At 63.2% G+C, this 13,971-nt stretch overlaps 1 protein-coding gene across 6 annotated transcripts in view; it reads right to left on the bottom strand.

The window, feature by feature from the left end:
* LRP1 (LDL receptor related protein 1) overlaps positions 1-13,971 on the bottom strand; it is an 89,022-nt gene that overhangs the window by 36,236 nt on the left and 38,815 nt on the right. For 4 of the 6 annotated variants that reach the window (XR_008819042.1, XM_056322194.1, XM_056322195.1 and 1 more), the window contains 14 exons: positions 10,424-10,586; positions 8,424-8,646; positions 7,934-8,123; positions 6,486-6,629; positions 5,888-6,124; positions 5,124-5,304; positions 4,543-4,765; positions 4,124-4,313; positions 3,546-3,671; positions 2,763-2,903; positions 2,336-2,461; positions 1,964-2,080; positions 1,729-1,809; positions 654-704 (listed from right to left, as the gene is read on the bottom strand). Coding sequence is in view for 5 of the 6 variants with exons in the window: in XM_056322194.1 (XP_056178169.1) it covers positions 654-704; positions 1,729-1,809; positions 1,964-2,080; positions 2,336-2,461; positions 2,763-2,903; positions 3,546-3,671; positions 4,124-4,313; positions 4,543-4,765; positions 5,124-5,304; positions 5,888-6,124; positions 6,486-6,629; positions 7,934-8,123; positions 8,424-8,646; positions 10,424-10,586 (2,193 nt within the window). In the remaining variant the exon portion in view is untranslated. The remainder of the gene's footprint in view (positions 1-653; positions 705-1,728; positions 1,810-1,963; positions 2,081-2,335; positions 2,462-2,762; positions 2,904-3,545; positions 3,672-4,123; positions 4,314-4,542; positions 4,766-5,123; positions 5,305-5,887; positions 6,125-6,485; positions 6,630-7,933; positions 8,124-8,423; positions 8,647-10,423; positions 10,587-13,971) is intronic. The other 2 variants (XM_056322197.1, XM_056322198.1) reach the window with 1 other exon arrangement.

The following is a 13,971-nucleotide window of genomic DNA, read 5'->3' as shown; positions in this document are numbered from 1 at the left end:
CAGCTTGCCTGGAGGAAACCCCATTGCCCACTGATGGGCAGGGGGAGCTTTAGTCTGACGGTACCAGGACACTGGCAATGCAGCCCCTCCGCCTGCCGGCGCAGGGCACCGGCTGGAACCACCACAGGGCTCTGCTCTGCTGCGGATGCCCCACCTGAGCTTGGGAAGGGGCCTTTGCCTCCCGGTGCCTCTGTCTCCCCCTGCGTAGGGGAGCTCATGACGGGCACAGGGGTGATGGCACTGATGGGCTCAGGGGTGATGGCACTGATGGGCTCAGGGGTGATGGCACCGATGGGCTCAGGGGTGATGGCACTGATGGCTGCCATGTAACTTCACCAGCAGCCCGGCTGCTGCAGCTGCAGACCCTGATCTCTGTGGGCTCCTACCAACTTCCCGAGCAACTCCGCTCGGTGAGCCAAGAGGGACGGCTGCTTCGCTCCCTGGCACATCCCTCCCGCTGCTGGGGCGCAGGGGGCATTGCCAGAGTGCACGGGGGGCACTGCCAGAGAGCGTGGCATTGCTGCAGAGCATGGGGGGCATTGCCAGTGTCTGGAGAAGCAGCCCACGGAGCTTGCAGCGCTCTGGAGGGGGCAGGTTTGGGGGTTGCGTGGGGCCAGGTTTGGGGTCTGGTGCATGTTGATCTATGCACTAACCGGTAGGCTTTGGACAGTTCTTTTCGTCAGAGCCATCCCCACAATCTTTTTCTGAAACACAGAACCAACCAGACAGGAGAGTGGGCACAATGACAAACAAAACAACACAACACTGCACACGCACAGAGGGTGGCACAAAAACACGCTGACGCCAGGACGTGAACACTGACATGGAGAGGGACACAGAGAGGCTGCGCAGGCACACCGAGCGGCCTGGGAGGCAAGACCAGAAGCAGCGGAGGGTGCTGGGGGAGCCCGAGGCAGCCGGGTGGGAGCCCCTCCTCGCTGCAGCCCCTGCCCTGCCTGGAGAGGCTCCTGGCTCCGCAGAGGTGCCCCACGCCAAGGCCGGGGCTTTTGCAAGCGCCTGGCTGCCTGTGCTGGTGGATCCCTGGGAAAAGAGACCGTCCCTTGGTGAGGACGGCTCAGAGATGGGGCTGCCCTGGGAGGAAAAGACCATTTGCTCAGGACGACCCCAGGGACAGACCTGCACCCGCAGCCCCCCACCAACCCCTGCACCGGCACGTGCACTCTGCAGCTCTGAGAGTCTCGCCTGCTCTGAAGCCACTAATTAAACCCACCGATGCAGAGCTGCTGGGAAGACTGAAATAAACCTGTGGGGAAGGAAAGCAGCCCCAGGGCAAACTCTCTCTCCCAGGCCTGGCCCTGGAAAGACATCAGAGGCCAGATGTAAGCTCGCTGGGAGACCTCTCCTGGGGCTACGGGACCTGGCTGGGCTCCACCAGCAGCACAGGTCACTCTGTCTCAAGACCTGGGGCAAAGCTTTGGTCACTTTGCAAACAATGCCAAGGTCTGCTGAAATGATCCCTGCCAGGCTGCTCCCGCAACACGCTCCCTCCAAGGGCAGCCAAGAAAAATGTGGGTCTTGGTGTTGCAGGATGCGCTTGCAGCTTCAGCTAGTGCCTCCCCTCTCCAGGGCCTGGGCTCTGCTGTGTAGCACAAGGTGGAGAAGTGGCACTTGCAGGAACAGGGGCCCCTGCCAGGCTGGCACCCCTGCATCTGATCTCGCTGTCCCCGGCTGCACCCCGCTTGGCAGCTGCGGGGCCGTGGTCCTTACCGTTGTCACACCGCCAGTTGATGTTGATGCAGCGCCCGTTGTTGCAGGTGAACTGTGTCAAGGGGAAGCAGGTTGGGTAGGCTGCGGAGGAGGCAGAGGCACAATCAGTGTAGGGGAGACACCCTGTGCCCCAGTCCTCACGGCTGGCCCCACTGGTGCCCCTGCCCCACGGTGTGGTGAGAAGCGGTGCTCCCCACGGAGCCCCGTGCTCTCAGCGCTCCCCGCCCCAGCTCACCGCACGAGGCAGACTCGTCGGAGCGGTCCCCGCAGTCATCGTCCAGGTCACACGTCCAGGAGATGGGGATGCAGCGCCCACTGGCACAGGAGAACTGGTTGGGGGAGCAGGTCCGAGCTGACCCAGGAGAGACAGACAGAGCATTAGTAGCGGGCAGTGCCTCGCTTTGCTGGGGGGAAGGCAGGGAACAAACCCCCGGGGCTACTGGGAGGCACAGGTGCAGAGCTGGCTGCAAGGTGGGCAGCAGGGATGCGCGAGGCCCCGAAACCTTGGCCTCAGCCCCGCAGCGCACAGGGAAGAGTGAAGGCTGCAGCTAAGCACAGCAGGGTGAGCTCTCCCTCTGTTCCCGCAGGGACAAGGCAGGCTCCTCACCCGAGCAGGTGGAGTTGGACTCGTCCTCATTGTTCCCGCAGTCGTTGTCCCCATCGCAGAGCCAGCGGTTGGGGATGCAGCGGTTGTTCTTGCACTTGAAACGGTCTGAGGGGCAGGTGTGCTGGTCTGGAGGGGAGACACATGCTCAGGACCTGCCCCTCTCCATCCCACCCCCATTCTTCCTCAACGACTGGTGGAGAGAAAACCTGAGACAGAAAAGGGCAGGGAGCCTCGGACAAACTGGGGACCCAGGATCCTAATCCCTGTTTCCCTCCTCAGCTGCTTGAGCCTGCTCCCCTCCTAGAGCTGGGGAGGGCACGCAGGGCTCCCAGCTGCCCAGCCACTGGCCCCACATCTCAGGGAAGCCCAGATCCTGCCCCAGGAACACGTAAACCCCCATCCCACCACGCAGGAGGCAGCTACGCACGGCAGAGCTCAGGGGCTTCGTCACTGTTGTCCAGGCAGTCGTTGTCCCCGTCGCATTTCCAGCGCTCCTGGATGCAGCGGTTGTTCTTGCAGGCGAACTCCCCGGGCTGGCACTGCGGAGGGGGGATGTAGGACGGGTTGGCTGGCAAGGGAAAAGCAAAGGGAGGGGATGATTTTAACCAAGTGACCAAGCACAGGGCAGTGGTGAGGACGGTCCTGTGTCCCCAGGCTGGCAGGATGTCTACGCGGCTGCCCAGCAGCCCTGAGAGCGTACAGAGACACTTGTGCCCACGTGCACCAGGTCCTGAGCCCAAAAAAAGAAGGTGCAGCCCACGATCGAGGGGAAAGACCCTGGCTCAGCCTGCAGGCACAGGCTGTGCTGGCAGAGCTTCACCTCTCTCATTTAACTGGCGAAGCACGGTACCGGCCAGGTCCCCACACAAATGGGGTTCTCCCCACCTGGCAGCAGCGTGAACCTGCCCTGGCTGCGTGGGCAGCATCAGCCACGGCTGCAGACACACAGCGATGCCCACCAGGGATTCCGACCCGCTTCCTCGGGCCAGCAGCTGTCCTGCTGCCACCACGCAAGAGGAGGAACCAAAGCCAGTAACATCACCTGACTGCAGGGTCCCACAGGCGCAGGGAGCACCCACCTCCTCAGAGCAGCCCCCCACCATGTGAGGCATCACTGCTACTGTGCCAGTGTGGGGCCGCAGACGCCGTGTCCCCACCCATCCCTTGGGAAAAGGGGGGTCCCACTGGGGGCTCACCCAAGGCAGCCTACCCTGGCAGGTGACGGAGTCCGTTCCCAGGATCTGGTCCTCGGCACAGGCGCACTGACGGCCCCGGGGGGTGGCCAGGCACAAGCTGCTGCAGCCGCCGTTGTTTACACGGCACTTGTTGGAGCCCACTGCGGAGGCAGGGCAGGGGTGAGGAGGGGGCTTCAGCACTCAGGGAACACAGGTGACCCACGGGGGGGCTGCTGGCTTCCCCCAGCTCCCTGGGCTCCCTCAGCGGGCTCCACAGCTGGAACCCAGCTGGAGACCCCAGTTCATCAGGCTACAGAAGGCAGTGGGGACCCCTCAGGAGACATAAAGCCTGGCAGGCAGGGAGGGAGGGAAAGAAAGGGAGGAAAGTTTGGAGGAAGGGCAGGGGTGAGTGACAGCAGGGTTTAACAAGAGAAAGGCAGGGTGCATGGGGATGGAGAGACGGGCAGGGATACGGCCAAAACAAAGCAAAAAGAGGCGGGGGGGGCTGCTTAGGCAGGGCGCTTCCTCAGCCCCCAGCCCCCTGTCCCATCCCTCATCCAGCCCCCCGTCCCCTCAGGCATGGCAGGTCCCCCTGCGGGGGCAGCCCCAGCACCTTGCTGCTGCTGCGCGTCGTACATCCGGATCTCGAAGATGGGCGGGCGCTCGTTCCGCAGCAGGCTCACCACCTTGGAGGCCTGGTCCAGGCGGTAGATGCTGCCGCTGCGGTACTCGGTCCAGAAGAGAAAGTTGCTGTAGTGGCACAGCCCGAAGGCGTGATTCAGCTCAGGCCCCTCGTACACGATCTGTGGGCACGGGGAGGAGGAGAGGCTCGTCGTTAGCTGAGACTGGCGCCCAGGGAAACCCCGCGTGGTGGGACATGGCGAGGGACATTGGAAGGGGAGAGGAGGGGACAGGCGGCAGGGGAGCATGGCTGAACGTGGCCAGCCACCCACCGAGCAGACCCGCAGTGGACACAGCCAGCTGAGGCTGTGGGGTGATCAGTGCCCGAGAGCCCGCGGGGCCTCCACTTGCCTTCCGCTCGGTGCCGTTGAGATAGACCATCTCAATGCGGTCATAGAAAGCATCCACCCAGTAAAGGATCTTGGCCGGGATGTCCAGGCTCAACCCGTTGGGCCACAGGACAGTCTTGGAGGTGATGAAGACATTGCGGTTGGAACCGTCCATCCAGGCTCTCTCGATCTTGCCCCTCTTGCTGTCCTTGGGATCCTCCTCCCAGTCCGTCCAGTACATCCACCTGCCACAGAGGAGAAGCTGTTACAGACACAGACAAGGTGGGCTCGGAGCCTCCACCAGCCCAGGCGTGAGCTCTCCAGCTGCCCGCAGAGCGGTGGACACAAAGCAGCGGCCGGTCCTGCTGCCCTGCACCGTGGTCCCAGCCCAAGGCAGCAGCCTGACGGCCACCCCAGCCACCGAACCCAGGCTGAAACGGCCGCACAGAGCTGGTGCGTCACTGCAGCTGGAGCCGCTGCCTGGCCCCGCTGTCACAGCCCGTGATCCACCACGAACGCTCAGTGATGCAGCAACCACCACACAGAGCTGGAGACCCAACCATGCCCTCCCACAAGCCAGCCCCCCGCGCTCAGCCCCCGCACCCGTTCAGGGGGTCCACCACGATCGCACGCGGGTGGGTCATCTTCCCCTCGATCAGCGTCTTTCGCGTCTGGGCGGCCTTCTCCAGCCGAGCCACGCTGATGGTCTTTTTGGGGCCGTCATCTGTCCAGTATAGGTTGTTCCCCATCCAGTCCACAGCGATCCCTTCCACGTTGTGGATGCCTTTGGGGAAAAGCAGGAGCGGGAGCTCGTCACCAGGGCTGCGCGGCAGCGGGAAGATGAGAAGTGGAAGCGACAGCCCCATACGATCCACAGCACATTCAGCACCACCCGATCCCCACTCAAACCGACAGGGATGACGGACCCCCCCAGCCCCTGCGCAGGCAGCCACAGGGAGTCTGGGCTGGAAAAAGCCAAATTCTGGAGCATCCTTGGCTGGTTCAGCCTGAGGCAGCACAAACATCCTCGCTGGCAGCGTGGGGATGCACTGGCCGCGGCACTGAGCCCCAGGGACCCTGACTGAGGATTCCCCATCCTTCCTTCCTCCTCCCACCTGACAGATCGGGGTGGGCCAGCTCGGGCAGGAGGGGGACAGGGGTCCATCTCCCACCTCCGCTGGGGCACGAGCTCTGTGCCCATCTCAATAGCAGTCTACAGATAAACCCAAACAGCAGCTTAAAACCTGAGTTTTAAGGGTCAAAGCTGCAGGGGAGAGGACAGAAGCACTGATGGCCCTTGCTGCTGGCTCCTGGGGGCTAACTGGGGGCACTGGGGAGGGACCAGGCTGGGCCTCTCGGCCACACACCGTCCTTCAGGATGGTCTCTCGCTCCGTGCCATCGATCTTCTGGCGCCCGATGAGGTAGCTGGTGGTGTCAGCAAAGTAGATGAAGCCAGTCTCAGCGTGGAAGTCCAGTGCTCGGGGGTTCATGAGGTTCTCGATGGGGATCATGTGCTCATCTGGCACCTTGGCCCCCATGTCCATGCCGCGGATGATGCCCGGACGCCCCTTCCCGTACACCAGGAACAGCTCGTGCTCGGGCTCTGCAGGGAGACGGCAAGAGCCATCACCACCAGCACAGGGCAGCGCTGGGGGTGGGCAGCCCAACACACGTGTCACTGGGGCTTTCGTGGGGGCACAGCTACGACCCAGAGGCCAGGAGGAGGCAGCAACCTGTCCCCGCACCCCACAGGTCCGCGGGGACGCAGAGCCCAGTGGGCAGCCCGCAGCTTCGGCCGGGGAGGAACAGGGGGTCCGCACCCAGGAGGGAAGGAACTGAACCGCTCTGCTCCCCCCTGCCCGTGTGTGCCCCCCCGGCCGGCACAAGTGCCGCTGCTCACCCCGGTCCCTCTGATCCAGAACGCCCCCTCCCACATCTCTCCGGGGTGGGGGGGCAGGACTCACTTTTGCAGGACTTCCCATCGCTGCCCAGGCTGAACCCGGAGCGGCACCGGCAGGTTCGGGTCTTGTGGCTGTTCCCGAGGAGGCAGATATCCGAGCAGCCTCCCGGCTTGCCGAACTGGTCTGACTCGCAGGCATGGCTCCTCACTGCAACAGAGAGCAGGAGCTCCAGCGGCCGCAGGCACCCAGGGCAGCACGGGGATGTCCTGCCCGGCCACAGCTCCATGTCCACCAGGCAGCACAGGCAGGGCACTAACTGCAACCACAGGGATGCGGAGACGGTCTCATGGGTGCTGCCGGCCTGGCCACGGCTCTCCGGGGTTTAGGGGGGGCCCTTCCCCCGGGATCTCAGCCAGTCGGCCAGGGGCTGAGCACTGCACGGGACGGACAACACAGAGATGGGAAAGGACCTGCACGGAACGAAGGATCACTGTGGAGCAGAAACCAGCCTACCGCCACGGTCACTGGGCCACGCTGCCTCTGTCCTGGCAGCCCACCCCTCCCAAGCCACGGTGAGAGCGGGACTGCCCGGCCACTGCGCTGACAGCGCCGGCAGGATGAGCCCCCTTAATCGCACCCCTTAGAAAACTCCTCATTAATTTTACATTCTGGAAAATGCCAAGCAGGCTGCAGACACTAAGAGGATTTTAAACGAGTAAATTGATTAACTGCAGGAAGGTGCTGGGGGTGGAGCAGGCAGACAGGGACAGACGTGGGGAGGGGACCGCTCAGCTCTGAAGCCTTTCAACTCCTTTGAAATCCCTTGGTGCCCGGGAGCACGCAGCCCCAGCTGAAGGGGGAACACACAGGCAGCAGGGACTGAGAGCGCGTGGGCACCGCAAGAGGGATCCATTAATATTTCAAGATGCCACATCTGCTCCAACGTCCTTGCACTTGCTGGCGAGACGTGATCGATCAGCCACGTGGCGCAGCTGCCCGGCTCACGGGGACAGCTGCCACAGCTCTTCCAGGAGGAGACGGAGTGAGAGCAGGGGCCGGGGCACCCCAGGGTGCTCAGCAGCCCGGAGAGGCCAGCTCCCCACTGCTGGGGGAGCAGGAATCCCACCCAAGCCCCCAGCCAAGGAGCACTGCCAGCAGGGCAGCAGCTGCAGGAGTCCCTGCGGACCACAGCTGGGCAGCTGCTCATCTGTCCCTGTCCCTGGGCCGGCACATTTTGGCCTGCCCAGCACTCGGCACCCCTGGGCTGGCTCCGGCAACGCCACCAGCTCTGCTACTGCCCCCCTGCCAGGGGCACGGAGCTCACGGGGAGGGGGTGAACCAGGGGCAATCGGGTTGAGCACGGCTCCTCGGGGCTGCAGGAGGCTCCAGGGCACGTGCTGTGCTGGGCGTCTGGCCCCATTAGGGGAGGGAATTCAGAAGGTGCAGCCTGTCCCCACCCCCACCCAGCCGTTGGGATGCAAGAAGCTGCTTTTCCCAGGCCGGGGTCCCACCTGTGGGCTGGCGCCGTTGGTGGTAGATGTGCAGCGCTCCTCCCTTGTCCACCCGCGTCACCACCTGGTACTCGGTGCTGTTGAAGCGGTTGACCCGGATGACGCTGGTTTTCTGCTGAGCATTGGCGTTGTCAGAGTTGGTGGCATAGAGGTAGTTCTCGAAGACGGTTAGCCCGTAGAGGTGTTCAATCTGGAAGGCACCATGCAGGCGTCCACAAGGAATTTAGGAGGAGACACACGAAACCCTTGGTTCCGAGGCGTGCGAAGCCCCCGCTCCCGGCCCCTCATCCCACCCCCACTTCATTTAGGGCACGAGATCGGGCTTGGTGCTGCAGGACCGGCTGGTGCTCAGCAGCTCGCACCTTTCCTTTGCTGGACTGGCAAAGCCAAGCCCGCGGACCAGTGCCCCCCAGCAGACCAAGCTCAGACATGCCTCGAGCACACTGCCGTAAGGCCCCCCCGACCCTGACCTCCCTCTGGACCCACTCACCAGGATGCCCTGGATGATGGTATGTCTGTTCTTGCCTTCGTAGTCCACCACCTCAATATAGTCCAGGTAGGCATCAGCCCAGTACACCAGCCGGTTCACCAAGTCCAAGGTGATGCCATGGGGGAAGACGATCTTGCTGTCCACCAGCTTGGTGCGGTTCTGCCCATCCATGTCGCAGCGCTCCACCTTGGGGATCTGCCCGTAGTCGGTGAAGAACACTTTGCTGCGTGAGAAGGGCAAATGCAGGAGCTCAGAGCCTGGAGGTCACATCCAGCCCGGAGAGAGGGAGGACGCAGGTGGGCAGAGGGTGCGTGCTCACGCCTGCAGACACGGGCTTGCCCCTGCGGGCACGGGGGTGGCTGGGGTCCACCGCAGCCTTGCTTGCCTGCACGGCCCAGCTGTGCCAAGAGCTGGCAGCACCTGCCTGCACCTGCTGCCCGGCACGGCCACAACGGGAGCTCAGAGGAGCCGCAGCAACCCTGGCATGAATCAGGCTGACAAAAGCTTGAACCCAGATTTGCTGGTGTCACCAGGAAGAGGTCCAGGGCCCTCCACCAGCTGACATGTTAAGACACAACCTGACGCACCTGCCCGCGTGCCATGTGCCTGACAGCTGTCCTGCCTGCGGCGGCAGCTCCTGGCACAGCACATCCCACAAGGCACAGCCCAGAGCTGGGGCTCAGCACCGCTGCCCCGAGCACCTGGGCTGTGCTGGGTCTCTGCTGCGGTGCCCAAGAGAACTTAACTCAGTCGCCCATGGGGCCTGTCTGCACCTTCCCTTTTGGAGGCCGGAGTCCCCCTCCAGGCTGCTATGCGGTATTTATTTTTATATAAGAAATATTTCAGATCTTCTGCTCAGTAACATCAGCTCTCTTCATTCGGGCAAGGAAAAAAGCACCCATCTGAAAAGCAGCAGGTGAGGGGGGAGACGTCCCTTTTACTGGTTTCACTGGGACTCTACAGCACGCTCAGGTGAGCACCCTTGGACGGAGTGCACCGTCGGGTTAGGTAGACTGTGCTCACACGCTGACTGACTGCCCCACCAGGCAGCAGGACCTTCCTTGCACGCGTGCCCTGTGGCCGGACCGCGCTTGCAGAACGTGCCCAGTGGGATCTGCCACGCCGCTCTGCTCTGCCCGCTGCAGCCTCAGCCACACCGGCTCCCCATGCCCAGGATCCAGCAGCTGCCACCCACACACACTCCGAGCTGTTCCGATGAGTCACCATCCCAGCTTCCCCATGCGCAGGATTTTGCAAAAGGCCTGATGAGGGTCTGAGAGTCGCCCATCTGACTGCAGCACCCCGTAAAAATAGGCACAAGGGGACCTGCTCAATCCGTGCAAGTATCTGACTGTTTCAGTTCCCAAAATCCAGTGCAAAGCTGCAACCGTGCAGCCACAAGCTGGAAGCAGCAGCTTGTCCTGAGCCTGGCCAGGCCTGTCCCACAGGACCGAGCGCCAGCAAAGCTGCTGCCCAGGGCAGGCGGAGCAGGATGGGCCCCTGCAGAGCGGCTCCTGGACATGGGCACGCAGGCACAGGATACCCCACCAGACCCACGGCCACATGCTTGCCAGCTGTCACCAAGAACAGTTTGTTAGAAGACCCAGGTTCAGACGCTGATGCTCCCCAGCGCTGCACCGGTCCGGCTCTGCTCCCACCCCAGCGCCATGCAGGTGAGCAGAGGCTCGGGCTGCCCTGACTCATGCCCGAGGACCAAACCTTCATCTCCTCCAAAAGGGGCCTGTACCAGTGGGCTGCTTAAAATGCTGCTGCCACGACTGCCCTGCAGCACATGGCCCCAGCCTCCGCTGAGGGAGAGAAAATGCTGTGATTCACTCATCGCTGAGGGGGCCCTTTGCGGGCAGGCGAGTCGCTTCTCCAGCAGCATCCCTGCCGCAGCACCCGACCTGGACCCTCCTGGCTTGTTCCACCTCCCCACGCCGGTGTCGCAGGTCCAGGCAGCGATGCTGAGCCCTCCCACCCCCAGGCAGGACTCTTACCCCATGGCTGGGTCCAGCGCTATGCCCTTGGGGTTGTACAGCTCCAGGTCCAGCAGCGTGACACAGGTGACTCCATTCTTATTGCAGACAAAGATCCTGTCATCGATGTCATCCACGAAGTAGAAGTTGCCCGTGAGCCAGTCAATAGCCATTTGCTCCACATCTAGGCCATGGGAGAGGGAGGTAGGAGAGGTTAGGCAGGGAGGGAGGGAGCCACAGCCCTTTGTGTGCCTGTGCACGGGTTCTCCGGCCACGTCCCAGCCCACCGGGCATCTCAAGCACAAACGTAGCTGGGGAGTGAGGAAGGCCACGTGAGCCACGAAGGAGCTGCCACCTGCACCGCACCGGGGACCTGGCCCTGGTCACCCAGCACCCATCGACGCTGCACCCCATCCTCTCCTCCCGAGGGAGAGGGGACCCGCCACCTCCCAGGCAGCCCAGCTGCAGGAGGGTGGTGCTGGAGACATCACGCACAGCCGGGAAAGCATCCCATGGGAACACCAGCCCAAGCAGAGGGACGGCTCTGCAAGGTGGCAAAGCCAGCACCTGGGGAGCCCAGCAGCATGGAAGGGGCTCAAACTGCAGCGTCAGGATGGCAAAGGTCCACAAAGCCCCCATCATGGCAGCACCAGGAGGGACCGCAGCAGCCGAGGGCTGCAGCAGAGCCCAGCTAGGGCAAGGCAGCCCGGGCAGCGCTAATGCAGAGCTGCAGGGCCACCCCGAGCCCTGGAGCAGGTGAGAGACAGCATCCGGCACGCAGCGTTGAAGTATTTAATTAAACCAGTGAAAGCCCGTTAAATCGGATAAACCCAATGCACCCGAATTCTTTCCTTGCAACCAGGTCAGCACACAGCACTGCCCAGCTGCCCCTCGCCTGCCAGCCCCAGGCCAAAGGCCGGGGTGAGGGGCTGCAGCATCCACGGGTTCGGGGAGATGCCAAGTGCTCTGGAGGTCTGTCCTTTTGGCGAGTGCCCCCGGGACCCCGCACCACCCCCACACCGACACGGCAGCACTGCAGTGCCGGCACCACGGCCCAGCGTCATGGCCAGCATGGGCAAGGCAGAGCAGGAGAGCAGGGACGGGAGCAGCAGCAGCCCCGCAGCCCGACCACCCTGAGGACACCGGGACCCAGACAGCCCTGGCGGAGCAGGGCCAGACACCACTGAATTATTAACCAGCGCAGAAACTCAGGAGCGCAGAGGGAGGGAAAACATGAATCAAGCCAGGACATTTTGCACGCCCCGCGCTCCCCCTGCTCGCAGGATTCGGCCTGATGGTATCAAGCTCTTCCCTGCTGCAGCACCATGAAGCGCTGCCTGGGTTTTGATGGGACCCCATGATGAGCACTCGGTGGCTTGGGGGTGCCCTGTCCGAGCACAGACCCGAAGCCCAAGCGTCCCCTGGTCACCCAGGCCAGCTCGCTCACACGTGGCCCCAGCGACAGGGATGTCCTGCCGGCGGTGATGGCCAGCTGGTGACCAGCGGCCCCCCCCTCCAGAAGGGCGATGCCGCGGCGCCTGCAGCCACCACCCAGGGCGATGCATCTCCTAAAAACAAGTGGAAATTGCCAGAGCCGAGGAATTAGCACCAAACTGGCTGATGCTGAAGGCCCGCGCAGGGGTCCCGCTGTGCTGCCCAACGTGCCAGAGCTGGCGGTGGGGCCAGGGCAAAGTCGGGGCTCCTGGTCCTACCCAGACCCCCGTGCCCCCCAAGGGTGCCTGCTGGAGAAAGGTTTTTGTGCTGAGCAGAAAGCACCTAAAAAGGTACATGGGGGTGGCGGGGGGCAGGCGAGGGCCATGCTCTGCCTCCGAGATGGGGCTGCCTGAGTCACGGTGCCTGGACCAGTGCCCATCCTCCCTCCCTGCTGCACCCCCCGGCCCCAATTCCCGCCCCCCCCCCCCCCCCCCCCCCCGACAAGGGGAGGGGGCGGCAGAGCCACGCACATGCGCGCAGCCCTGCCTGGGCGAGAAATGCTTCAGCACAGAGATGTGCAAGAATTCCCCAAAAAAGCAGGTCTTGGCTGGCGCCTGCGTGGCTGAGTCAGAGTCACAGGACCAGAGGAACGATCCAAGCAGGGGCGGACGGGGAGCACCCAGCGGGACGGCGTGGAGGCCCTCGACCCCGCACTGGGGTGCAGACCCCCGGCCATGGGCTTCGGCTTTTCCTCGCTGCCTCCCTCCCGAAGGGTCCCAGCCATCGCCCATCACTGGCACTCGCCCACACCTTGGTCCTCCTTTCCCGTCACTCTCCACCAAAACCCCCAGCGTCACGGGGCCGCTGCCACCTCACTGGCCACATCCCGCTGAGCCAAAGCTGCGGCCAGCAGCTCTGACGGGGAGGATGCTCCCCAACATGGCACTTGAGGGCTACATAGGAATCAAAAGGGAAAACTGCCAAAACAAGCTACAGGTTCCCAGCGCTCGCCTCCTGGGGCCCGCAGCTTGCCTCACGTCGGCTCCGTGACCGTCACCTCTCCCTGTCGGAGGGTCCCCATCCTCCGGGGGTCTCCTGGCCAGGCCCCAGCTCCAAGCGGGGCAGTGCTGGGCCGGGGAGCTGGGGGTGACGCAAGCACTTGCTCTTCTCCCAGGCTGTATTTTTGCAGCTGGAAAGCATTACCCTCCTCAAAGGCTTTTGTTTTTCAGCTTGCTCCTTCTCTCCCTGCTCGCCATCCTCCCCCCCTCCTTCACAGGAATCAGTTTTTATTATGATGATTATTATTATTATTATTTTCAGCTCTTTCTTGTAGCCCCAGCTAAACCTGGATTTCCTCTTGAACTTTCAGTGGAAGCTAATTTAGCAAATGTCTATTTTTAACCCCTCGCACAAGCTCGCAGAGAGCTCTCCCCCCGCTCACCATTTGACTTTGGGAGAGGTGAGGAGTGAGGGACGCAGCCTCTCCCCCGCCGGGCGCGGGCGGCCCCCCAGCCTGGGGAAGGTGGGCCATGGCCACCCATGACCAACAAGACACACATAAGGACACAGCAGGGTCCAGCCCATCCCCAGGCACACACGGGTCCTGTGAACTACTCGCACGGAAGGAAGAAGCCGGGGGGCAGCGACCACCCCCCTCCTGCCCACAGCTCCCAGCGGGGGAGGGGGGCCGGCTGGCGAGCGCACCCTTCCCACCGATTCCCATCCCAAGCCTTCCTCCTTGCTCAACCATGGCTGGGCGTTGCAAGCAATTGCAACATGCAGCGCTCATTTCCCAAGATTTATTTGTTTGCTAGTGTTTGAACACGAGCTTGTGGGGCCAGAGGACAGGGAATGTCAACTTGAAAGGCTCTTCCTGGAAGAAGCCAACCGACCCCGGCAGGCTGGCGAGCCGTGGTCCGTGCCAGCCGGCCCTCTCAGAGGCACTGCCCACAAAGAGCGCTGGCTGCATGGGCTGCGGCCACTGCCACCCGCGTGGGGAGAGAGCAGGCGAAGGGAGGACAGAGGGGAGAGGGAGCACCAAGAAGTTCATCAGCGTGCAAGTGACATGTTGCTCAACAAAGGCAGGCTGGCAACTTCAGCAAACTCCGAAACCCACCCCGCACAGATGTTTCCTG

This window comes from Falco biarmicus, chromosome 19 (assembly GCF_023638135.1).
Source record: "Falco biarmicus isolate bFalBia1 chromosome 19, bFalBia1.pri, whole genome shotgun sequence".
NCBI lineage: Eukaryota > Metazoa > Chordata > Aves > Falconiformes > Falconidae > Falco > Falco biarmicus.
Note: the sequence above shows the minus strand (reverse complement) of the source record. Positions and strands in the feature narration are given on the sequence as shown.